The 25795-nt window shown below is 40.8% G+C and overlaps 2 protein-coding genes across 3 annotated transcripts in view; one reads left to right on the forward strand and one right to left on the reverse strand.

The window, feature by feature from the left end:
* The window catches only part of LOC144493775 (angiopoietin-2-like), a 117536-nt gene extending 106582 nt beyond the window's left edge, over window positions 1–10954 (forward strand). For both annotated transcript variants that reach the window (XM_078213237.1, XM_078213238.1), the window contains 2 exons: window positions 3940–4070; window positions 10254–10954. In XM_078213237.1, the coding sequence (XP_078069363.1) occupies window positions 3940–4070; window positions 10254–10414 (292 nt within the window). In that variant the 3' untranslated portion in view covers window positions 10415–10954. The remainder of the gene's footprint in view (window positions 1–3939; window positions 4071–10253) is intronic.
* The window catches only part of mcph1 (microcephalin 1), a 334501-nt gene that overhangs the window by 197191 nt on the left and 111515 nt on the right, over window positions 1–25795 (reverse strand). The gene's annotated exons all lie outside the window — the stretch shown is intronic.

The raw sequence follows: 25795 nt of genomic DNA on the forward strand, positions 1-25795 counted from the left end.
TTTTAGTGACCTATATCTGGGCATTAAAATTTTTCAACTGGTATTTTATGACCCCTGGAAGGATGTGCTCAAGTTAAAATGCTCCCTTATTAAGGGAGAGGCCATAAACAATGTGTTATATTAAAATTTATGGAAAATTAATGATTATACTGATGACTTTGGCAATGAGAATACGGCTATTTTCTGTAGCAGCCAAACTAATCATCTACCCACACATCAACAGTGTTCTCTCAAATATGGAGAGAGAGAAAAAGAGTTAATGATAACGATTTTTAGTACGTTCAAAAGAAAAACAGAAGCAAAGATCAGTGATAAGGTGGAAGGGAGAGGAGACTAATTAATACAAGAGATGACACTGCAAGGCAAACGGAGATGGTAATGGGACAAGAAACAAAAGATAGGCTGGGAGGAGGTGTGAATGGGAACAACAAAAGCTGCCATGCAAAACAATGGAGGCAGAGATTATGATTTTCAGTTGTTGAAGTCAACATTGAGTCAGGTACCAGTGAAGCACCATAATCAAAAGATAAGGTGCTGTTTGTCAAGTTTACATGGAGCTACATTCGAACTCTGCAAGGAGTGAGCTGCATTTGAATAGTGAGAAATTACATCACAGAGGTCAGACTGGGAATGGGGAGTGAATGAAGCTGGAAAATTTCATCAACTTCACTTCCAATTTGTCCTTCCATTTCCAATTGTTTCCTTCCCTCCGTTGCCATTTCTTGGAATATGCTATTAATGAATATCTCCTAGAAGTATACCAAGCCTCACAGCTACCTTAATACCTCAGCATCTATCCTGTCAAAACCCATTCAGAATCTTTTATGTTCCATTAAGATCATCTCTCATTCTTCTAAACTCCAATGAGTAAAGGTCCAACCTGCTCAACTGTTCCCCATAAGAAAACCCCTTTCTTCATCCCAAAAATTATCAAGAACATTCTCTGAACTGCCTCCAATGCAAGTTAATCCCCCCTTTGATAAGGAGACCAAAACTGTATATAGTGTTCTAGAAATGGTTTTATCAACGTCCTGTAAAGTTGTAGCAAGATTTTGCCATTTTTATTCTCCATTTTCCTTGCAATAATTGCCAACATTTCATTTACTGTTACTATTACGTGTTGTGCAGCATGTTAACATTTTGTGTTTCATGCATGATCATCCAGATCTCTCTTACGGAAGCATTCTGTACCTCACGCCATTGAAATCATTATTTTACTTTTCTATTTGTCTTACGAAAGAGGATAATCTCTTTCCCACATTATATTCCACCTCCCAATGTTTTGTCCACTCAAGTAACTTCTCTTTTTCCAGACTCTGTGCCCTCCTCACTACTAGCTTTCTCACCTGGCTTTGTAACATCAACAAACTTGGCTACAATACAGTTAGTCCCTTCACCCATATCATTAACATGGACTTAAAATAGTTGAGGTCCCAGAACTGACCCCTGTGGCACCTCACCAGTTACAATTTGCCAACCTGAAAAGCACCCATTTATCCCAACTCTGTTTTCAGCTTGCTCATCAATTCTCTATCACATGATGTCACTCCCAACACTAGGAGCCATAATCATGTGCACCGTATCAAATACCTTTTAGAAATCCAAGTACATCTGGTATTCCTCTTTATCCACCCTGCTCATTACATCCTCAGAATTCTAATCAACTTGTTGAACATGATTTTCTTTACATAAAGCTATGTTGACTCTGCCTTGATTGTATTGTGATTTTCTCAATGTTCTGTTCCGAGCATGGATTCCTACAATTTCCCAATGAGGTGCTATTAGCCTACAGATTCCTACTTTGTGTCTCCTCCTTCTTTGTGTCTCCTCCTTCCTTGAATAGGGGTGTCACAAAATCTGTTGGGACCTTTCCAGAATGTAGGGAGTTTGGGGAATTTGGAAAATTACAATCAACACATCCACCATCTTTGCAGCCAATGCTTTGAATAGCCTGGGATGCAGGCCAACAGATCCAGGGGACTTGTCAGCCTTTAGTCCCATGAGTTTGCCAAGTGCTTTCTCCCCAGTGATAATGATTGTTTTCACACTCTTTCAATGAAGCTCAACACATGTTTGAGGAACAGCAACTTCTCTTTCAATTAGGTCATTACAATCTTTCAGACTGAACATAGGATTCAATAAGTTTTTCAATTTTTAGGACAGCATTCCTGACAGATGATTCGGCTATTCCCATATATGCTTCTTCTCAGCCCATCTTTTGTTCTTTCACTGGTTCCTTTCCCCTTCATTCCCTTTTTTGCCTTGTATCATCAACTTCTTTGTCTCATGCTTCCCACACTATTATAGACCTTCCCTTCTGTTCTTTCCTCCATTCCTGCTTCTTAAAACCTATTCCATCTCTAACCTTTTCCAGTTCTGAGTAAAGATCATTAACCAACAACATTAACTTTTGTTTCTCGCTTAACAGATGCTGCCAGAGCCGAATATTTCCAGTGATTTCTATTTTAGTTTTCAATTTCCAGCACCTTCATTATACTGCTTTTGTAACAATGCACTAGCAAGTTCACAATTCCCAGTATACATAACAGATAACAGTGGAGAATGTAACAAGCAGGGCAGATAAAAAGGAATCGGTGGATGTATTTGAAGTTCCAAAAGGCGTTTAATAAGGTGCCACATGAAAGGTACACATAATGTTGGGGCTGATATATTAGCATGGTTATAAGATTAGCTCACTAACAGGAAACAGAAAGTCAGGATAAATGGATTATTTTCAAGATGGCAAACTGTAACTAATGGAGTGCTTACAGGGATCAATGCTGAGGCTTCAACTATTTACGATCTATATGAATGACTTAGATGAAGGAATTACCTGAGTTGTAGCCAAATTTGCTGATGATATGAAGATTGGCAGAAAAACAAATTGTGAGGATATGAAGAGTCTACAAAGGGTTAATGAAAGTTGAGTGCGTGGGCAAATATTTGGCAGACGAAAGAAAATATGAGGTTGTCCACCTTTGCAGGTAGAATAGAAAAAGAGAATATTATTTAAATGTAGAGATATTACAGAGAACGCTGCAATACAGAGGTATCTGGGTGTTCTAGTACATAATCATAAAACAAGTAATTAAAAAGGCAAACAGAATGTTGGCCTTTATTGCATGGGGGAATGGAGCATAAATGTAGGGGAGTTCTACTACAACTGTACAGGGCATTGGTGAGACAACACCTCGAGTAATGTATTCAGTTTTGCTTACCTTAAGGAGAGACATACTTGCATTAAAAGCAGTTCAGAGAAGTAAGCTTAATGCCTGGATGAGGAGTTTGCATTCGACGAAAAGTTGAGCGGGTTGGGTAAGAATTTTACATTTAAGACAGAGACGAGAAGGAATTATTCCTTTCAGAGGGTTTGTTAGACTTTAGAATTCTCCTCCACAGAGAGCATGGAGGCTGGGTCATTGAATACATTCAAGGCTAAGTTAGGCAGATTCTTAATCGGGGGTGGGGGGGGGGGGCTGGGGAGGAGAGATTAAGCCCAATCAGATCATCCACGATCTTATTGAATGGCAGAGTAGACTTAAGGAGACAAATTGTCTTCTCCTGCTCCTATTTAAGTTATGTATTGATGGTACAAAGAGCTGTCCTTATAATTTTCCCTTCTATTTTCAAAAGAACTTTCTTGCTTCAGACGAATTATTCTTAACAAGTCAATAAAAAATCAGAAAACCTCATGTTAAAAGCGAGAAGCAAGGGAAAATATGTCACCATGCTGTAAAATTAAAGTTGTGACAGAATTAATCCTATGAATTGGAATATAAAATTAATGTTGATTCCTGGAACCTGCCTGGACTATTTTGGGGAATACAGTTTGACAACGTAATTAACTGTCCTGAGTGGAACAGTGTTAATGTACATAAATGATTGAGTGACATAATCGATAGAAATAACATATTCTTCCCTGATCTATTCCTTCTACAGAATTCATCTTAAAGGCTACAGTGGGACAGCAGGCAGGATAAGCAGTCTCAGCCATCTGGGAAATGATTTTAGCACGAAAGATTCAGACAATGACAAATGCCTTTGTAATTGCGCAAAAATGGCATCAGGAGGTAAGAGGGACAATTGCTACTTCCATCTTTTTGTTTTACAGAATCATGAACGAATCCTTGGAAAATACATAAAGGTGCCAAGACATGTGGACAGGAGCAATAGTCAGGGCCACTGATTTATGGTAGCTATTTTCCATTTTCATAGAATTCTGGGGTTTTTACCTGTGTTTTTGGATTGCATTCCAGAATTCCATCTGCTTATAATTAAGCCGATTTATGGTGACTAAATACGTCAAATTATGATTTTATTGCATCGGATGCTCGGTTTTTCCAGTATGTTTAGCAGTGTTTTGAGGTCTGAATTCCACAATTCTAGCTACTCTCCCATGAAAACCACAAATCAATGACTTTCGCATGAATCTATCAGTTGCCAAGTGGGTTTTGAATGTTAGGCTCCCAAAGCTGTTAGCAAGATTTTGTTCTTGTTCTGTAATTTGAAGTGACATTCTGAATGAATATTAAGTCCTCTTGTTTGCAGTTTGGCACGCAAGAATGCATGGATTCAGACTTTGTGGAAACATTACAAAATGACAAACTTGCTGACTTGTAAGCTCTACTGCACTAAAAACGTTCTCTTAAGTGCTTTGTGTTGAGCAAACCAATATTTTGTGTTGTTTTAGTTCTCTTTATAATTGGATGCCTTGAATTTGTGATGTCCCACATTAAATGAGTCCAAATCTGCCCAAAGATTCACTGTAATGCACATATACCAGCATGCCAATTTGTGTATCACTGTCATAATTCTCAAATGATGTGGAAATGCTGGCGTTGGACTGGGGCACAGTAACAAGTCTCACAGCACCAGGTTGAAGTCCAAGCTTTTGGAGCACTGCTCCTTCATCAGGAGTGACTCACTTGATACCAAATAAACCTGTTAGACTTGAACTTGGTGTTGTGAGACCATAAGACCATAAGGCATAGGAGCAGAATTAGGCCACTTGGCCCATCAAGTCTGCTCCGCCATTCAATCATGGCTGATATTTTTCTCATCCCCATTTCCCCACAACCCCTGAGAAGTGAGACTTCTTATTACAATTCTCAAAGTGCAACCTAAGCCTGCAACATTCTCTGCAGTCTGGAAAAGGAGGGTGGGGCACACAAACACAGGGTGTTGTGCTATTTTCTGTAAATCAGCAACACTGTGTCAAATCATTAAAAAAACTCAAAAATACAGCAAATCTGAAATAAACATAGAAAGTTTATTACGCAGTGCTTCTGATCCGCCTCTGTGCTAAGAGAGAGAAACAGAGTTAATGTTTCAGGTTGTGGCTTCTATCATCAGTTCGAATAAAAGATCACAATCTAAAACGTTAGCTCTATTTATCTCCCCATTAATGCTGTGAGATTTGCGATGCGTTACCAGCATTTTCTGTGTTTATTGCAACAATTCTGCTGCTTTAAAAATACATTATCCCGAGTATGGGGTTCTGATTAGAACCAGAAGCAAAACAAATCTCTCAGAATAGCTGCTGTCATAATTTGCCATATTCCCAGTGCAACTGAACAGTAAAATCTCCACTTTGAGGTTCAGTGTCTTTAATTTCAAAATTCTTTGCTTACCCCACTGACTGTGTTCCATCCAAAATGAGCCAATTTTACAACTTTGCTCCATTCTGTGCATTAGTGTTGCAATTGGAGATCGGTTGAATATATTCCGAGCATTGCGTATCAAAAACAAGAAACTATGGGTACAATCTGACCAAACAAATTCTATATGCGTGATCTTACCAGATCGCTGTGCTGAAATGCGGCCAAAACTCCAGTTTGCGCAATCTTTCCGGCCTTCCTTTGCCGGCGAGCAGCCAGAAAGGGTGCGAAGCTAATTTAAATATTGACATGCTTTGTGCTCGAGCAATTTGGAGCCAGCTTCACCGGTGAATTTTGGCTCCGCCCCTTCCTGGTGCAAATTGCACTGCTGTCAACAAAGATTGTGGGAAGACCGAATTGCCAAACTCATTCAAAAGGTAGGTGTGAAACACACCCGTTTTCAGACTTTTCTGACAGTTAGGGCACAATCTTAGGGTTCTCCCGACCACCACCCCCCCATGGCTGATCACTCCCTATGCCGGTCTCCCCTCTCTTGCTAACCACCTCCATTTGTATGTCCCCCACACGCCGAACAACCCCCTCCCTTGCATGCCCCCCCCCCCCCCATCAACATCACTCCCCCTTGCTTACCCCATGGCTGATCGAGCCTCCCCCCACTCCCCCTCACTGCATACTCCCCTCGTTGCATCCCCCAATTCAGAGCTCCCGCCCACAGAAATCCCCATTACCTCCCCCGCTCCCCATCATAGCTCAACCCCCACCACTCTGGCCCAAACCCCTTGGACTGCCCCGCCCTGACCCCATCGGCAGAACAGTGCTGGTAATTCTGCGTGCGGAGTGAAACCCAGCGTGAACCCAATTTCTGGCCTCCCACGCAATCTTGCCGGTGCGGTGAATTGGTAAGATCGTACCCTGGGTGTTTTAATAAATAAATTGATTTTAGGCTTCCATTCATTGAACAAAAGGGTACATGTGCACCTCCATCAGTTTAAATTTGCCTGAACCTTAATGTGCCAATCCAGCTATATTACCTTCAGAATATAAGACTGGGAATGCCAGAATTAGTTGATGTTAAATTTCACCCAAGTAAAACAGAAGGAGTTTGTCATTATCACATGAATTCCAAATGTTTGTTGCAGCTTGAACACCCTAGCTTCCAACCCTCTTTTTAAGGAGGTGCATGAGCAGTGACTATCATCGCGTGATCATCAGATATTTCTCTGCATCAGGGATATATTTTAAATTTTTAGAAGGGTGCCAGATCATTTTTTTAATATGGAAAAATAAAATGTAAAAAGGTTTAAAATACTGTAAAATACCACGATCATATTCTCCACTAACAAGGGCTCGATGTGTCCATGGATAATGGACAAGATGGGCCTCGTCAAACTTCCCATGGCCAGCTCCTTTCTTTCATTATGTTGTTGGATGAAACTTCAACTGTTACAGGGACAACGAACCCTGGATGTTCGAAGCCTCCAGGACAATGTCACCATATTCAATAGCATCCTGTCACCAGCGTGGCACCTCCTTTCTACAGTCTCAGGTTGAGGTGTACAACGAGATGATCTCAAAGGAGAATCAAAGGTCATATGGTGTTGGGCTTGAAGCACTAGAAATAGCTCTTGGGATTTTAAAAATTCCTTCTGCAGAAACATGGTTTTATTTTGGATGGGGCCATAGAAAGAGAATCAGCATTGGGAGGTGACTCAAGTTCAAATGGACAGCATATTCTTGGGGGCTGCAACATGTGAAAAGTCAAAGGTGGTCAGTAGCAGGTGGTGTTCACTGATAGGAGGGGGTGTCTGCAACTCTCAACTTGCGCATACCCTCTTCCCCATCTTCTTTCTGTCAGGCTGCCCACTCTCCTGCATGCTCCCCATGCTTAATACATGGTTTGTAAGTACAAAATGTGCAGTGCAGCAGCAGTCCAAGGCACTGATATGTTGCAGCACAGGTCTCCATTATGTCCAAAGCTAAGCAACTAGTCATCAATGCCAAACTTGTACAGTTAAATCTAGTTCTCCATAGTGTCAACTGTTGCTCAAATCTTTGAGATACTTAAATCTTCTCAGGTAATTTGAGCTAGTCTGAACACTGGGCAGGAATGTAAAGTATCTCAAAAATTTGCGCATTAGGTGAAGCTGGCTGTTTCAGGCTGCTACTATTTAGTGCTAACAAGCGGTGTCAAGTCGAAAAGACGTTCTGCCTAACAAACAGATGAGTAACATGGTATTTGAATTTCAGTGCCAGTACGATGCCAGTCACATCATTCCAATGACTGGTGGATCATATCAAGTAGTCTGCTCTTTGGTTGTTCACAATAGGCACAGAGTATGGCTGTACTCAATCAACCTGTGCCTTCAAAGCTCAGAACATAATGTCCAATTTTAGATGCGCTTGCACGATTGGGCAGCATTTACTGAACAATGCTGAGTTGGGCGGCACGGTAGCACAGTGGTTAGCACTGCTGCTTCACAGCTCCAGGGACCTGGGTTCGATTCCCGGCAAGGGTCACTGTCTGTGTGGAGTTTGCACATTCTCCTCGTGTCTGCGTGGGTTTCCTCCGGGTGCTCCGGTTTCCTCCCACAGTCCAAAGATGTGCGGGTTAGGTTGATTGGCCATGCTAAAATTGCCCCTTAGTGTCCTGAGATGCGTAGGTTAGAGGAATTAGTGGGTGGGATATGAGGGTAGGGCCTGGGTGGGATTGTGGTCGGTGCAGACTCGATGGGCCGAATGGCCTCTTTCTGTACTGTAGGGTTTCTATGATTTCTATGAGTGTGCTAAAAACCACACTAACAACCAATTTAACATTAGCAGTTGAGCCTGTAATGTAGCTCACTTACACAAGGACCTGTCTTCTGATGGTCAAAGGAACATGCCCAGAATAAACTAAATCATGGGAACAATAGCTCCCCAGTGCATTTGCTGTGATAACATCTTGATCAATCAGAACTCACTTGCCTACCAGGCAGCACCCCTTTTCTCATGCAGTATAAAGACTTGTTTGCTTTGAAATCTGACATTCTTGCAATCTGTCCTGATGACTGCAAGACCATAAGCATTGACAGCATGTCTCTTTCTTCAGCAAGTCAAATGCTAATGCTAAGAGCTCATGTTGCACAGCAGTACCATATCCCAAAAGTAAAATTAATCCACCATTAATTATTACTTCTACAATTTATTAAAACATAAATCAAACAAGGTTATATGTTCTTTGCAAATTACCAGTAATAGTTTAGCAATGTCTATAAAAAAGATACATTATAATAACATAAAACATTTATATAGACCTTTTCACATAGTAAAATGTCTGAAGTTGCTACACAGAAGCGATTGTCAAATAAATTCTGGCACTGAGCATTATAAGGAGATATCACTCCAGGGGATCAAAAGTTTGGTCGACGAGGTAGATTTTTAAGGAATGAATTAAAGGAGGAGGGAGGTCGAGAGAGGAGGAGAGGTTTGGGGAGGGAATTGCAGAGCTGAGCTAACTTAAGTCACTGCCAGCAATTGTGGACCAAAGAAAATTGAAGATGTACAAGAGGCTAGAAGGGTGCAGTACAAAGATCTTGGGAGGATTGTATGGTTGGAGGCAGTTAAAAAGATAGAGATGGGAGAGGTCAAGAAGGTATTTGAACAAAAAGATGGAAATTTAAAATTTGAGGCATTGTTGGAACAGGAACCAATGTTAATCAGCAAACAGGGTGGTGATGGGCAAATAGGACATTTAATTTGATTAATAAATTACACTTAATTGTGTTCAGTTGAGTGCAATATTCCTCCCTTTGGATATTACTCAAAAAAGATCATAATTGCTGACAGTACCAAATGTTTCACAATCAGAACTCTTGAAACATTTAGGATTGGAACACCTGAAGCAGCGTACCTTCTAAGGCTGGCATGAACATTTGAAATAAAACAGAGACTGCGAGACATATGCAGCCAGTCTGGCAGCATCAATGGAGAGAGCAATAACATTAACATTTCAGGCCAGTGATCTTTCACTAGACTGGGAAAAGTTAAAAATATAATGGGTTTTGAGCAAGTGAAACTGAGGATGATGGGAAGAACTAAAGGGGAGGTCTGCGCTGAGTGGAGTCTCACCAGATGAAGGAGTGACACTCCGAAAGCTTGTGCTGCCAAATAAACCTGTTGGACTTTAACCTGATGTTGTGAGACTTCTTACTGTGCTTACCCCAGTCCAACGCCGGCATCTCCACATCTGAGTTGGAGGGCAGGGGAGATTAAATGACAAAAAGTTATGTGGTGCAAAACAAATAGGACATGTAAAAAAAGAAAGTAAAGGAACAAAAGGATGGACAGAGAGAAGGTATGAACAGCTGGAACTCAAATCGATAATATCTGATAGCATAATAAAAAAGATGAGAGAGACCGCGAAAACTCAACCAAACTGTTTCCTACTCACAGACCTCTGCCTCCACCTTGTTTTATTTTTCTTTGCTAGTTTGGCTTCTTTCTTACTTCCATTACTTAATTGTTCTCAAATATAACTTTCATTTGCAATCTTCATGGTAGACTTAATCTGAGTTCCACAGAGGAAAGTACATCAATTGCAGCTTCTGTCATGTGCCCCCATTTGATGTTTTGTATTATATTTTTTCCCCTTCACAGGATGGTGGTTTGATGCTTGTGGCCCATCCAACCTAAATGGATTATATTACTCAGCGGGGCAGAACACAAATAGATTCAATGGAATCAAATGGTATTACTGGAAAGGGTCAGGATACTCTCTGAAAGCTACGACTATGATGATCAGACCTGCAGACTTCTGATTATGATTCTTGTACATAGATTGTTTTTGTCAGTTCATATGATGTATAAAGACATTTTTCAGCAAATCTGTAAAGACACAATTACTACTATATTTAAAATATTGACTAATATGTATACCATGCATTAATATTTTAAGTTGTTTGTTTGAAAGCAAAGAAGCCAGGATCCCAATGAACAAAGAGGGCAAAATTGCTTGTGAATTGCTTTGCATCTATTTTTATTGTAATCGGTTTCACTTTCTGGGGTAGCTTTTTTTAATGAATAGAGATAAACACTGGGAATGCTAAAATGTCGACTGAAATTGAATCTCTGGAAGCAAAGATTATATTTTATCTTAGAGACACTACTAAGTGTAGTCATATAGGAAACTAAGTGCCTTACATTTCAGATAGTGTATTAATGAGTAATGAATACTTGGGCATCTACCCATGGCAATGAATTCAATAGAAAGTTGTTCTTCAGAAAACTAATATTGATCTCCAAAGAAAAGAAAACTGGAATTGTGAAAGATCAAAAGTATAATTAAAAAGAAAAAGACATTTAAGATTCAAAATTTAAGTTATTTCAAAATAATAATCTTGTCCATCAATAAGCATTTGTTTTGATCTTACAGCCAAAAATGTTTCTTCTTACAGACCACAAAGCATATTTTACCAAATTGATTTTTTAAATGTTTTCCTTGGAAAGAAATTAAAATCCTTTTAAAAGGATTTCAAAAAGTAAAACTCCCACTGGTGCCATTGTTTGCTCTGATTTACACATTTTATGCTACCAACATTATTTCAAACATTTTGAAAATTTTTTTTAGATTATCTGACAGAAGTGTACATCTCTATTTTATTCCCGAAATTTAAATTTCACACACAACTGCAATATATTGCCATCCATTTGAAGAAAAAGAATACTGATCAGGATACTGTCCCTTTGCACTGCAATTTCGATTGGATATCTAACGTATTTAAAACCTTGATTTGCACTACATTCCGAGCTCTTTATTTGGGGGAGGTAGCAATGATCGATGCAACACAAGAAATAGTCTTGCTTCTAAACAGCTGCAGGTTAGAAACAAAATTGATGGTTAGGATGGGCAGAAGTCTTTTTAGGTGGAATCTGAGCTTCATCAAAGAATATTATTCCTGATGCATTCAACACACAGAAAAAAATTAAGGTTCTCCCAAAGAGGCAAAAGGACTCCAAAATCATAAATATTCCTATTAGTTAGGGACAATGTGGTTTATCACACTGATTTCCCAGGTCTAGACAATGTCCTTTGGCAAAATCAAGTTACAGCAAATACCTGTTTTTCAGAAGCCAGTGAAGAAATCTTCTACAGTTGGCCGATAAAGTAACAGAATAAGTTTGAACATTGGTCTTTAATTTTTGCTCAGAAAAAGAGATTTTTGATTGATGGGGGAGTCAAAGGTTAGAAAAAAGCAGAAAAATCAAGTTGAGGCCAAGATCAGACCAGCACTGGCCTTATCAAATGGTAGAGTAGGGTTGAAAGGCAATATGGCCTCCCTTGATTGTTTGGTCTCTACTAATTGAAGCACTTACTTGAGCTTTGAGTAACACAAGACAAAAAGAAATCTGGTCTTGTTTGATAAGTGCTCATGGTTTCATTTTCATTGTGTTATATTTCATTCAATAAGAGAAACAGGCTTTCTGAAACAAGACACTCAAAAGTTCAGAAGCAACTTTCAGGAAAATCATGAATTAAACATGATACAGTTGAACCACCTTCAATATGCAAAGTTTGCTGACTCCCTATACTCAAGCAAGGGACAGCAAAGTAACATTTTCAATGCAAGAAACTTAAGATCACACAAACTATGGCTTAGTGGTAAGAGACAGAGGGTGATGACAGATGGCTGCTTTAGTGACCGGAGGCCAGTAACAGTGGCGTACCACAGGGATTCATGCTGGCCCCCCTATTGTTCGTCATTTATATAAATGACACAGATGACTATGTGGGGGGTAGGATCAGTAAGTTTGCTGATGACACAAAGATTGACCGAGTGGTTAACAGTGAGGTTGAGTGTCTTGGGTTACAGGAAGATACAGACGAGATGTTCAAATGGGCGGATAAGTGGCAGATGGAATTTAACCCTGAAAAGTGTGAGGTGATACACTTTGGAAGGAGTAATTTGACAAGGAATTGCTATGAAAGGTCTAACACTGGGAAGTTCCAAGGAACAAAGGAATCTTGATGTGTTTGTCCATAGATCGCTGAAGGCAGAAAGGCAAGTTAATAGGATGGTGATAAAGGCATATGGCACACTCGCCTTTATCAATCGGGGTATAGATTACAAAAGCAGAGAGGTCATGGTGGAGTTGTATAGAACTTTGGTTAGGCCACAGCTGGAGTACTGTATGCAGCTCTGTTCGCCACATTATAGGAAGGATGTGAATACACTGGAAGGGGTGCAGAGGAGATTCACCAGGATGTTGCCTGGGATGGAACATTTAAGTTAGAAAGAGAGATTGGATAGGCTTGGGTTGTTTTCCCTGGAGCAGAGAAGACTGAGGGGTGACCTGATTGAGGTGCTCAAGATTATGAGGGACATGGACAGGGGTGGATAGGGAGCAGCTGTTCCCCTTAGTTGAAGGGTCAGTTACGAGGGGACACAAGTTAGAAGTGAGGGGTGGGAAGTTGAGGGGGGATTTGAGGAAAAATGTTTTTACTTCGAGGACAGTCTGGAATCTACTACCTGGGAGGGTGGTGGAGGCGGAGTGCCTCACATCCTTTTAAAAAATGCCTGGATGAGTACTTGGCACGCCATAACATTCAAGGCTATGGGCCAAGTGCTGACAAGTGGGATCATGTGGGCAGGTCAGGGCCTTTCATACACCGTTGTGGACTTGATGGGCCAAAGGGCCTCTTCTGCACTGTAGTATTCTGTGATTCTGTGAATAGATTCTCACAACAGATTAAGAGCAGTAGAAGTGAATGAAATATATGACATTTCAGGTGTTTATAGAAATCAACACCTGCCAAATTGTTACATTGATCGGCATTGATATTTAAGGCAATACATTTGAAGATGTAACATGACATTTGTATGATCCTCTCTTTCCTCGCCTCAAATTGCTCCCAACAATACTTAAACATGATAATATACAGCTTGTTTCTTTTCATTCAAGTTATCAATAATTCTAATTTTTAACTTTTTAAAAGTTTATTGTGTCATTTATGCTGCTTAATTCACATTATTTTATTAAATAATTTTGGTACAAGAAAAGCCTACATTACCAGGAATAGACTTTACAGTTCAAATACACTGTCCAGATAGAACCCAAATTTGGAAGGTAAGAGCTTGCATTGTAATGGTTCTGATGGGCACTCCTCACGACTTGAAAGAAAATCACGTTTTAGAGACCCAGTATTACAAATTATTAAAATCCTGGTGACAGTGGTGTCATGGTATTGTCATTGGACAGGTAATCCAGAGACTCAAGGTATTGCTCTGGAGACCTGAGCTTGATCCCACCATGGTAGATGGTGAAATTTGAATTCAATTAAAATCCAGAATTAAAAGTCGAACGATGTCCATGAAACCATTGTTGATTGTCGTAAAAACCCATCTGGTTCACTAATATCAGTCAGGGGAAGGAAATCTGTTGTCCTTACCCAGTCTGGCCTACATATGACACCAGACGCACAACAATGTAGTTGACTCTTAAATGCCCTCAAGGATGGGAAATGAATACTGGCCCAGCCAGCGACACCTACATCCCATGAACAGATTAAAAAAAACATGAAGAAAGAACATATAATAAACTATTACCTCGGCTACATATAATCTAAAATTTCCTGATGTAGCACGACAATGCCACCATAGAGATTGATGCATTGGAGGTCACACGAGGAAAACAAGAAGAAATCCACACTGGAGCCCTTAGACAGGTTTGACTTTACTGCACATAGGAACATCAATATTGCCAGATGGAATGGCTATACCCACTACAGTACCAAATGCAATCAACAAGAACAAACTATATGGGAACAAATACATAAACTTTAAGGATTGGCAGATCACAGACTCTAATAGCACTTAAATAGATCCCAATTTATCTCTCAAATGGACATAATTACTATAATCAGCAGCATTAATATATCATACAATACACTTTCATTGCTTGCTATCATTTTCAAAGTGATAATTGACCAAGAGTGCAAAGATAAAATTTTGCCTTCTTGTTATTCATGCCTGTAAAAATGTTTACTGCTGATAGATAGTCGGGATAAAAATGAATCTCCTGAAATGGTGCAATCCTTTCAGGCAGTGCACATTGAACAAGGTTACTTGTGTAAAGCAAAGTGGCTTGGCTCCATAAGTGGAAAGACAAAGACTAAAATAGGTTCCAGCATGTAATGGTGACGTTGCTGAATGAGAAAAACTGTATTACAAAGCACGTACTTAGAATGCAACAATGTAGCACGTCACCTGATGCACTATTTGTATTTGAGTTGAACATACATGTCGTAGAAAGATCGTGCTGTATGGATCACAGTGCATTAGACAATCCCATTTTATTCAGCCCCTAAAATCAGGTTGTTGCATTTACTCAGGTCAGGGCAACACTTCTTCTCAGCCACAACATGCTACACTCAAATTAGTAGTCAGCTTCAATTTTTCACCCACAAATGGCTTTTTTACTTACTGGTACCTTACAATTGGACGCAAGTGATCGAGATGGCAATGTGCAGCGTATTGCAAAGATCGAGAGCTTAAGATGCATTAACAAAGAGTAGGACCCATGTGGTGAACGACAAAGATAATAACCACCCACACAAATGGTTCACTTTTATACTTGGTGTATAAATTGATCCCAGTTTTTGGAGGAGTTTTTTGAAGCTTCAACGGTCAAATTATAGACCAACATCTATGGTAACCTTCACTCATGGCATTTCTTAGTTTCTAATAATGGCATAATAAGATGTGAATTTCTATAATGCTGTGACATGTCTCCAGATATCCCAAAGTATTTCACAATTATTTGTTTTTGAAGTGTTGACACTGCTGTGTACACATTGGTGTATGCAATACCTAACTTGCATACAACAACATTCCACAAACAGCAAATGAGATAGATGCTCAGGTAATCCGTTTGTTCAGTAATGTTGTTTGAGGGATGAATCTTAAACAGGGCATCGGGGAATCACCTTGGCTTATTACCTGACTGAAAGATAGCACCTCTAACAATGCAGCACTCCCTCAGATATGCATCCAAACAAATCACTAATCACTGGTCCTGATTTTGAAGTGCAATATTTATATCACAACGCAATCTGCATTCCCATTGGAAACCATCTTGAAAGACTAAACCACATCTGAACAACCACTTGATATTTTGCTTATTCCACCGAATGAAAGGAGCCACACTAATCTCCATCTCCAGTTCTTTGTTTGAAGGAGGCACTATTCAAACCATGGTTTGGCCAGAATCCTAAAGCAAACATAACAGGAAATAGCTTCTATTTATGTTAGCTAATGAGGTAACGGTGAGCAAGTTGGGAGAAAGTTTTGCAAGGTTGAACCAAATAATATGAAGGACTACACAAGGGCAGGCAAATCTTTCTTGTTCACGGGGTCAGCTTGATAGTTCTTGTGCCTCTAAATCAAAATTTGTGGGTTCAAATGCCACTCCAAGTCATATAATGTGGGCTGACACTTCAATACACTTCTGAGGGAGTGCTGCATTGTTCGAGGTGCTATCTTTCAGTCAGGTAATAAGCCAAGGTGATTCCCCGATGCCCTGTTTAAGATTCATCCCTCAAACAACATTACTGAACAAAACAGATTACCGAGGCATCTATCTCATTTGCTGTTTGTGGAATTTTGTTGTATGCAAGTTAGGTGTTGCATACACCAATGTAAAACAGCAGTGTCAACACTTCAAAAACAAATAATTGTCAAAGACTTTGGGATATCCTGGAGACATGTCACAGCATTATAGAAATGCACATTTTACTCATTTCTTTTAGCTGCTTTCATAACCTCAGGGCTTTCCAGAGTGCTTGACATCAGAATACATTTTGAAGTATAGTCACTGTTATTATGTAGGAAACAAAGCAGCAAGATCCCACAGGCAGCAATTTGATCATGACCACATAATGCCTTGTTAGTGATTCTGGTTCAGGGATAAATACATTGCAGAAAACTTCCTGCTCTTCTCTGAAACAGCCTGAGGAAACTATAAATCCACCTGACAGGGTACCACTGATAATGTAGCAGTCCCACCTTGCTGCACTATCAATCGAGGATGTATGTTCAAGGGCAACTTGGCACAGTGACTAGCACTGCTGCCTCAAGGTGCCAGGGACCCAGATTTGATTCCCAGCTTGGATCATTGTTTGTGCAGAGTCTGCACTTTCTCCCTGTGTCTGCGTGGGTTTCCTCTGGGAGCTCCGGCTTCCTCCCACAGTCTGAAATACGTGCTGGTTAGATGCATTAGCCATGCTAAATTTTCCCTCAGTGTACATGAAAAGGCACCAGAATGTAGTGATGAGGGGATTTTCACAGTAACTTCATTGCAGTGTTAATGAAAACCTACTTGTAATACTAATAAATAAACTTAATCTGACTTAGAGATTAGCGCAACCACGGAGTCACAGTTAACACCACGATACACATGCTTTATTTTTGAATTCCATATACATCTGCAATAGTATAAAGATTAAAGTCTATTTATTAGTCACAAGCAGGCTTACATTAACAATGCAATGGAATTACTGTGAAAATCTCCGAGTCGCCACACTCCAGCGCTTGTTGGTGTAGACTGAGGGACAATTTAGCATTGCCAATCCACCTAAGCAGCACGTCTTTTGGACTGTGGGAAGAAACCGGAGGAAACCCATGCAGACTCTGAACAGTGACCCAAGCCAAGAATCGAACCCAGGTCCCTGGTTCTGTGAGGCAGCAGTGAGAACCACAGTGCCACTGTGCCACCTTAACCATGTATACCTAACCATGCAAAGATTGGAAATGGCAAGCATGTATTTTAGGACAGCATGAGCAGTGCAGCATACAAGCATTTGGCCACCATGAAATGTTCAGTCAGGACAACAAACAAAACAAAATATAGAACAGCCGAAGGTGCAATGAAAACATGTAGATGAGTCCTGGAAGAAGTCTTAATCAGAGAATCTTAGAATCCTATAGTGCAGAAGGGGACCATTCGGCCCATCAAGTCTGCACTGGCCACAATCCCACCCAGGCCCGATCCCCATAACCGCATGCATTTATCCGAGCTAGTCCCCCAGGCACTAAGGGGAAATTTAGCATGGCCAATCCACCTAATCCGCACATCTTTGGATTGTGGGAGGAAATGGAGCACCCGGAGGAAACCCACGCAGACACAGGGAGAACATGCAAACTCCACACAGACAGTGACCCAAGCCAGGAATCAAACCTGGGTCCCTGGTGCTGTGAGGCAGCAGTGCTAACCAACGTGCTGTCCTAATCCAATTACATTGTTGATCTCAAGAATGACTCCACCCACATGTCATGCAAGAAAATGTGGAACACACTGCCTGTGCTCATTTTATCCATATGAAGATGAAGGCAAGTCAATTTCAGCATAGCGGGTAGGTTTAAAAGGCAGATATATTATCTTGGTTAAGAAAAGGTTCACATCCTTCAAGGGAAAAACCTGAAGTACAAAAAATTGCTCTTTCCAGAATCTGTCATACATTGTCCATATGTTCTCCACTACAATGGATGGTAGGAAGAGATTGCACTTCATTGGATTAGAAGCGAGTTTGGGAAGAACCCCAATTGTGGCTGCATTTGTCATGTCTTTCAAAATCACTGTACACAAAGCATTCAAATGTCACTTTGTGTACCATTTCCATTTCATGCTGCAAATCTGCAAGATATTAAGTGCCTGGTATGAATTTCAGATCTCTGATTTCTTTATGCCCTTGTGACATACATTAATAATAGGTTGCAACATAGGAGATAGACAGGAGAAATAAAGGGAATTTAGAAAAAGAGTGGCGAAAGTAAACATTGGTCCTTTACAGGGTGAGAAGGGGGATGCAATAACTGGAAGGGAGGAAATGGCTGAGGCATTGAACAGGTATTTTGTGTCGGTCTTCACAGGGGAAGACACAAATAACAAATCAAAAATTGATGACAAGGCGGCTATGGCAGGTGAGGACCTATAAACTATTTTCTCGAAAAAGGTAGTGTTGGGCAAGCTAATGGGGCTAAAGGTAGACAAGTCTCCTGGTCCTGATGGAATGAATCCCTGCGTAATTGAAGAGATGGCACAAGAAATAGCAAGTGGACTAGTGGTAATTTACCAAAATTCACTGAACTCTGGGGTAGTTCCCGCAGATTGGAAAACAGCAAATGTTAAAAAAGGCGGGTAACTATAGGCCGGTTAGCTTAACTTCTGTAGTAGGGAAAATGCTTGAATCTATCATCAAGGAAGAACGAGCGAGACATCTGGATATAAATTGTCCCATTGGGAAGATGCAGCATGGGTTTATGAAGGGCAGGTCATGTTTGACTAATTTGGTGGAATTCTTTGAAAACATTATATGCGCAGTGGACAGTGGGGAACACGTGAATGTGGTGTATCTGGATTTCCAGAAGGCATTTGACAAGGTGCCGCACCAAAGACTGCTACATGAGATAAAGGTGCACGGTGTTACAGGTAATGTATTAGTATGGATAGAGGATTGGTTAACAAACAGAAAGCAAAGAGTGGGGGTAAATGCATGTTTTTCTGGTTGGCGATCAGTGACTCGTGGTGGGCCTCTGGGATCAGTGTTGGGACCGCAATTGTTTACGATTTACATAGATGATTTGGAGTTGGGGACCGTGGAGTGTGTCAAAATTCGCAGATGACACTAAGATGAGTGGCAGAGCAAAATATGCAGAGGATGCTGAAAGTCTGCAAAGGGATATAGATAGTCTAAGTCTAAGTGGGCGAGGGTCTGGCAGCTGGAGTACAATATTGGTAAATGTGAGGTCATCCATTTTGGTAGGAATAACAGCAAAATGGACTATTATTTAAATGGTAAAAAATTGCAGTATGCTGCTGTGCAAAGGGACCTGGGTGTCCTTGTGCAAGACTCACGAAAAGTTGGTTTGCAGGTGCAGCAGGTAATTAAGAAGGCAAATGGAATTTTGTCCTTCATTGCTAGAGGGATGGAGTTTAAAAACAGTGAGATTATGTTGCAGCTGTATAAGCTGCTGGTGAGGCCACACCTGGAGTACTGTGTACAGTTTTGGTCTCCTTACTTGAGAAAGGATATACTGGCACTGGAGGGAGTGCAGAGGAGATTCACTAGGTTGATTCCAGAGTTGAGAGGGTTGGCTTAAGGGGAGAGACTGAGTAGACTGGGGCAAGACTCATTGGAATTCAGAAGAATGAGGGGAGATCTTATAGAAACATAAAAGATTATGAAGGGAATAGATAAGCTAGAAGCAGGGAAGTTGTTTCCACTGGCAGGTGAAACTAGAACTAGGGGGCATGGCTCAAAATAAGGGGGAGCAGATTTAGGACTGAGTTGAGTAGGAACTTCTTCACACAAAGGACTGTGAATCTGTGGAATTCCCTGCCCAGTGAAGCAGTTGAGGCTACCTCATTGAATGTTTTTAAGGCAAGGATAGATAAATTTTTGAACAGTAAAGGAATTAAGGGTTATGGAGAGAGGGTGGGTAAGTGGAGCTGAGTCCACAAAAAAATCAGCCATGATCTTATTGAATGGCGGAGCAGGCTCGAGGGGCTAGATGGCCCACTCCCGCTCCTAGTTCTTATGTACTTTGATTGGCATGATGTGACAAATGGTGAGCCTCAGAGATCAGGAGTAGGGGCTTAGCTTTCACATGCATATCTTGGATTTGGATGGAAAAGTGGTGAATTGTACATTATACTGTACTAGATGACAATAAATTTGCAGGCACAGAAAGTTGCATGATGGAAGCAGGAAGTTTCAAAGGGACATCGAGATTAAGTAAGTAGGCAAATCGAGTTCAATGTGGGAAAGTGCAATGTCATTCACTTTGGATGTAAGAAAGACAAAGTGGAGTATTTTCCTCACAATGAGGGATGAAGAATTGTGAAGGAGCAAAGGGACTTGAGTGCCCAGGCACCCAAATCAATAAAAACTAGTTTTCACCAGAAGGTACCAGAAGCAATTAAAACAGCTTTTGGATTGATGTCCTTTATCTCAAGGTGGTTGAAATACAAAGGGGAGGAGGTTATGCCTCAGCTGTCCGTCATCCTGGTCACACTACACCTGGAGTTGTGCTTTCAGTTTGGGGCACTGAGTCTCAGGAAGGGTGCTGGTCCGGAAAGGGGTACAGTGCCAATTCACTGGAGTTATTTATTATCTGTGCTTAAAGGGTTAAATTATGAGGACAGGTTGCATAAACTTGGGATGTATTCCCTTGAGTTCAGAAGGCTGAAATATGATAGAACATAGAACATAGAACATAGAACATTACAGCGCAGAACAGGCCCTTCGGCCCACGATGTTGCACCGACCAGTTAAAAAAAAAACTGTGACCCTCCAACCTAAACCAATTTCTTTTCGTCCATGAACCTATCTACGGATCTCTTAAACGCCCCCAAACTAGGCGCATTTACTACTGATGCTGGCAGGGCATTCCAATCCCTCACCACCCTCTGGGTAAAGAACCTACCCCTGACATCGGTTCTATAACTACCCCCCCTCAATTTAAAGCCATGCCCCCTCGTGCTGGATTTCTCCATCAGAGGAAAAAGGCTATCACTATCCACCCTATCTAAACCTCTAATCATCTTATATGTTTCAATAAGATCCCCTCTTAGCCGCCGCCTTTCCAGCGAAAACAATCCCAAATCCCTCAGCCTCTCCTCATAGGATCTCCCCTCCATACCAGGCAACATCCTGGTAAACCTCCTCTGCACCCTCTCCAAAGCCTCCACATCCTTCCTGTAATGTGGGGACCAGAACTGCACACAGTACTCCAAGTGCGGCCGCACCAGAGTTGTGTACAGTTGCAACATAACGCTACGACTCCTAAATTCAATCCCCCTACCAATAAACGCCAAGACACCATATGCCTTCTTAACAACCTTATCTACTTGATTCCCAACTTTCAGGGATCTATGCACACATACACCTAGATCCCTCTGCTCCTCCACACTATTCAAAGTCCTCCCGTTAGCCCTAAATGATCTAAATGAAGTACTTAAATTGATAAAAAAAGATTCAATAGAGTGGATGCAAAGAAGTTGTTTCCTCTGGTCAGGCAATCCCAAACAAAGAGGCACAATCCTGAAATTGAAGCTTGGTCATTCACAAGTCAAAGCAGGAAGAATTCCTTCCCCACAAATAGAGTAAGTAGCTTGGAATTCACTCTCCTAAAAGACAGTGAGTGATGTGTCAGTTGAAATTTTCAAGACTTTATAATAATAATTTAATTAATTATCTAAAGTGCCTGTTTTGTTTATGTACAGTTAGACATCACTACCACTAAATCTGCCTATGTTTTGATTTGTAAACTCGTCAAGTGCTCGCCTGAAAGATTGAAAGAGTTCCCTCGAACTAATCACAAATCTCAGGTGCCACAACAGCACAGAGGATGTAGAGGTGGACAAAAAAATGCATTATCTCAGAGAGATTGCACCATTCACAAGTGTCGAAAAGAACTTTGTACTTATGCCAAAATAAACAAGAGTACCAAGTATTTTCAGTGAGCTGTAGCTCAGTTAAATTTATTACATTTCCTGCTGGTTTCACTAATTCCAATACTGGATCATGAATCTTTCAGGTCTTGGCAATAGGATGAAGTCATTCAGGGATCCCCACAATGCAAGAAAGAACTGCTAGTGAGAAAAGGCTTCACACAACTGAATGGCATTCCAAAAAGTGTCACAACCAATGCAGTAATGAGGTTAAAACTCCTAAGCTTTGTTGGGAAGGGCCCATTTGATAGCTTCAGCAAATAGATGCTACATCTTTTAATCAAAAAATCCGTGGTATGTTCTGTTTCTAACCTTCCTGATGGCATGGTGGCACAGTGGTTAGCACTGCTGCCTCACAGCGCCAGGGACCTGGGTTCTATTCCCGGCTTGGGTCTCTGTCTGTGTGGAGATTGCACTTTCTCCCCGTGTCTGCGTGGGTTTCCACCAGGTGCTCTGGTTTCCTACCACAGTCCAAAGATGTGCAGGTTAGGTGCATTGGCCATGCTAAATTCTCCTTCAGTGTACCTGAACAAGCGCCGGAGCGTGGTGACGAGGGGATTTTCACAGTAACTTCATTACAGTGTGAATGTACGTCTACTTGTGACTGATAAATAAACATTTTTAATTTTTTTTCCCGGAGAATGCAGCAAAGCATACTACTTATCCATTCACACTACTTCTGGAACCATTTGTTATAAAATGGACACTCTCCCTTACCATTGCTGTTCATTCAATTCTCTTCTGCAGAGGAGAATACAAGTGGAGTAGTGGTGGAAGTGTGAGAGTTTGGTTTCCATTCTCTGCTACTAAAATAATTATTACATTTACATTACTACAATATTAGTACATGCAACATTTATTACCTGGCAGTATTAGTATGTAAGGTAACACAGAATCTGGTTCAAATGGGTTCTTCTTTCTCATGATTGACTATTTGTTCTTCGGGTTTTTAATAACAGTACCTTTTCACTGAGTTAGAATTCAAGTCTCTCTTTGATTTGATTGAACTCAAGTTTTATTTAGTTATTCAGCAAATGCAAAATCCCTAAGCCAAGCAGTTTCTTTCTGTCCTGTGTTGAGTGTGGAAGGTCTCCATTGAGTCTGTAGATTAGACACTCTTCTATGAGGTTGTGCATCGTTTGCTCTCTCCCACAGGCACAGAGGAGAGCAATGGATCAGTGTTCATGCGCATCCCCCCACCAGTATGCGGGCTTGCCTGGGGAAGCTGATGATCTTACCAGCAGACTAAATTCCAAAGGAAGCTTCATGAGAAGAGTCCACACAAGGAATCCAAGTCAAAGTTTCAAAGCCAAAGGGCAATCAGGTGATCAGGACCATCTTCTAAAGGATGAAATGGGTCAGCCAGACCACACTGTTGAGCTAGGTGCAAACTTTCTAGCTGGATAATGAGGACTTCTGCCATTCATTTTGAAGCCCAGAGCTGATAGCTGTTAGTGAGTGATGAATGAGGTTGGCTTCAATCAACTCCATCTTAAGGTGGCATTTGGGATAAACAGCACGAGGACTTTGCATACCGGAATTCCAAATTTAAGATTAGGGAATCACTACAGTACAGTGAAGTGTTTATCCCAATATACTAATAATGGGATGACTTTTGATGATACTAGAAGCAACATAAAGATGTTTTTACAAACAGGAGAAACAGAATTGGTGATGCCGGCTGGTGTGGGATTTCCTATGCCAGACATACCAAACCCAATGTTTCATAAATTAAGAGATAAACTCTTAAAAGTCAAGAGACCTGGTATAAAGATCATCAGTTCCTTTTTTTCCCCCAAACATGAACTAGTATAGATTGATAGCTGGTTTATAAACCATTTTAAGGCATTTTTAAAAACTTATTAGAGGTCTTAACAAAATACATCTCTACATCTGAAAATACTTTCTAAAGTTTTTCTAAAATTCCTACCCTTGTTAGCGAACATGTTGAAGCAAAAACAGAAAATGCTGGAAAATCTCAGCAAGTCTGACAGCATCTGTGAAGAGAACACAGGGCTAATGTTTCGAGTCTGGATGACTCTTGGTCAGAGCGGAAGGATGCATCCTCCGACCGCAATAGAATAATAATGCACAGGGGACCATTCTGCCCACCTTGTCCATTCAGGCTCTTTGATAAAGCTAACCAATTAGTCCTCTGCTCTTTGCCTGTAGACCTGTCATTTTTTCTCTCTTCAGGTATTTATTCAATTCCTTTCTGAAGGTTACCAGTCAATCTGTTTTCATCACTCTTCCAAGCAGCGCAAACAAGGTCATAATCATAATTCATGATGGAAAAATGAATAGAACACATGCTGAAAGGGTTAGACAAAAAGAGAAGGTTCATGTGGTGCAAGTAGAACTACAACTCAGGGCAATGGAACTCAATTGCTTTCAAATCATCGCTGCCTAATATCATTTGTGGGATAATTTTCCATGACGCATGCTTTCTATATTTAACTCAGCACTCAGTAAGTACAACTTAAAAAAACCTTTAACAATGCAGCAGGCCAAATTACATGTTTCTGTACTGTAATATTCTGGGTCTCCGCATGAAAACCTTTCTGGTAGTTTCAAAAACCATTGTTCTCAATTATTACCTTCAGTTCACACACAAAAATCAAAAGCTAACAGTGGAATATTAAAATAAAAGATCCTACTTGCAACACAAAACTGGTTGCAGCCAGAAGGACCAAAGTGATTTTTCATGGTCCTGTAAGCTAGTACATTTCTAAGTGTCGATAATTCCAACTAAAATACACACCATCAGAAAATAATAGGATAATGAAATTCCCAAAACAAGGTGCCAGAGCTCGATGATTAATTTCTGTTTGCATGACTCACATTATGTGGCTCAATAAGAGGCATGAAATGAAGTGACAAGACAGGTGCTCAAATCCTTTGTTGCTCCCATCCATTATTTGGACAAGAAAATTAGGTGACATTAATTTCGGTATCAGTTTAATTTATCATACAACAATAACACAGAACCATTATTCAAACAGTGTACAAATGGTAACCTACATTCTTCCTTTATTTTTCCACCCATATTTGCGGAAAAGGTGTAAGTCAGGGTAGAACTTCACATTCTGTATCACAGCAACCAGCCTCCTCTCCCCGAATCTTCATTCTCCATCCTAGCTATTGGCCACTGACAGAGTTTATGTGCTTTTCTCAATCTGTAGCACTACCCATCAACATTCTCAACAATGCATTTTACAACCTCAAAAAACTGATCGAACTGTTTTTGACCCATTTTAATTGAACAGTTTGCTAATGAGGTAACAGCTTTTGAAAGTGTTCCCTCAGCCTTGGACGACATAGGCAGAGAAAGAGCCACTGGTTGCAGCATTTGGACCTGTGGTCCCGCATTCCAGTCGTCAGTAACAATGGGGGTCAGCGCTGAGCATCTCGCATATGACAGAGACTCACCCCAATACACCTGGCTTATACTTGCAACTGGCTACAGTTGGAAAGCAACCAGCCTGGGTTCAGCCAGGCTTGTCGGGATTTGGTAAGACTTGCTGGGATCTGGTCAGACGTGCTGGGATCTGGTCAGACGTGCTGGGATCTGGTCAGACGTGCTGGGATCTGGTCAGACGTGCTGGGATCTGGTCAGACGTGCTGGGATCTGGTCAGACGTGCTGGGATCTGGTCAGACGTGCTGGGATCTGGTCAGACGTGCTGGGATCTGG

This window comes from Mustelus asterias, chromosome 5 (genome assembly GCF_964213995.1).
Source record: "Mustelus asterias chromosome 5, sMusAst1.hap1.1, whole genome shotgun sequence".
Classification (NCBI taxonomy): domain Eukaryota; kingdom Metazoa; phylum Chordata; class Chondrichthyes; order Carcharhiniformes; family Triakidae; genus Mustelus; species Mustelus asterias.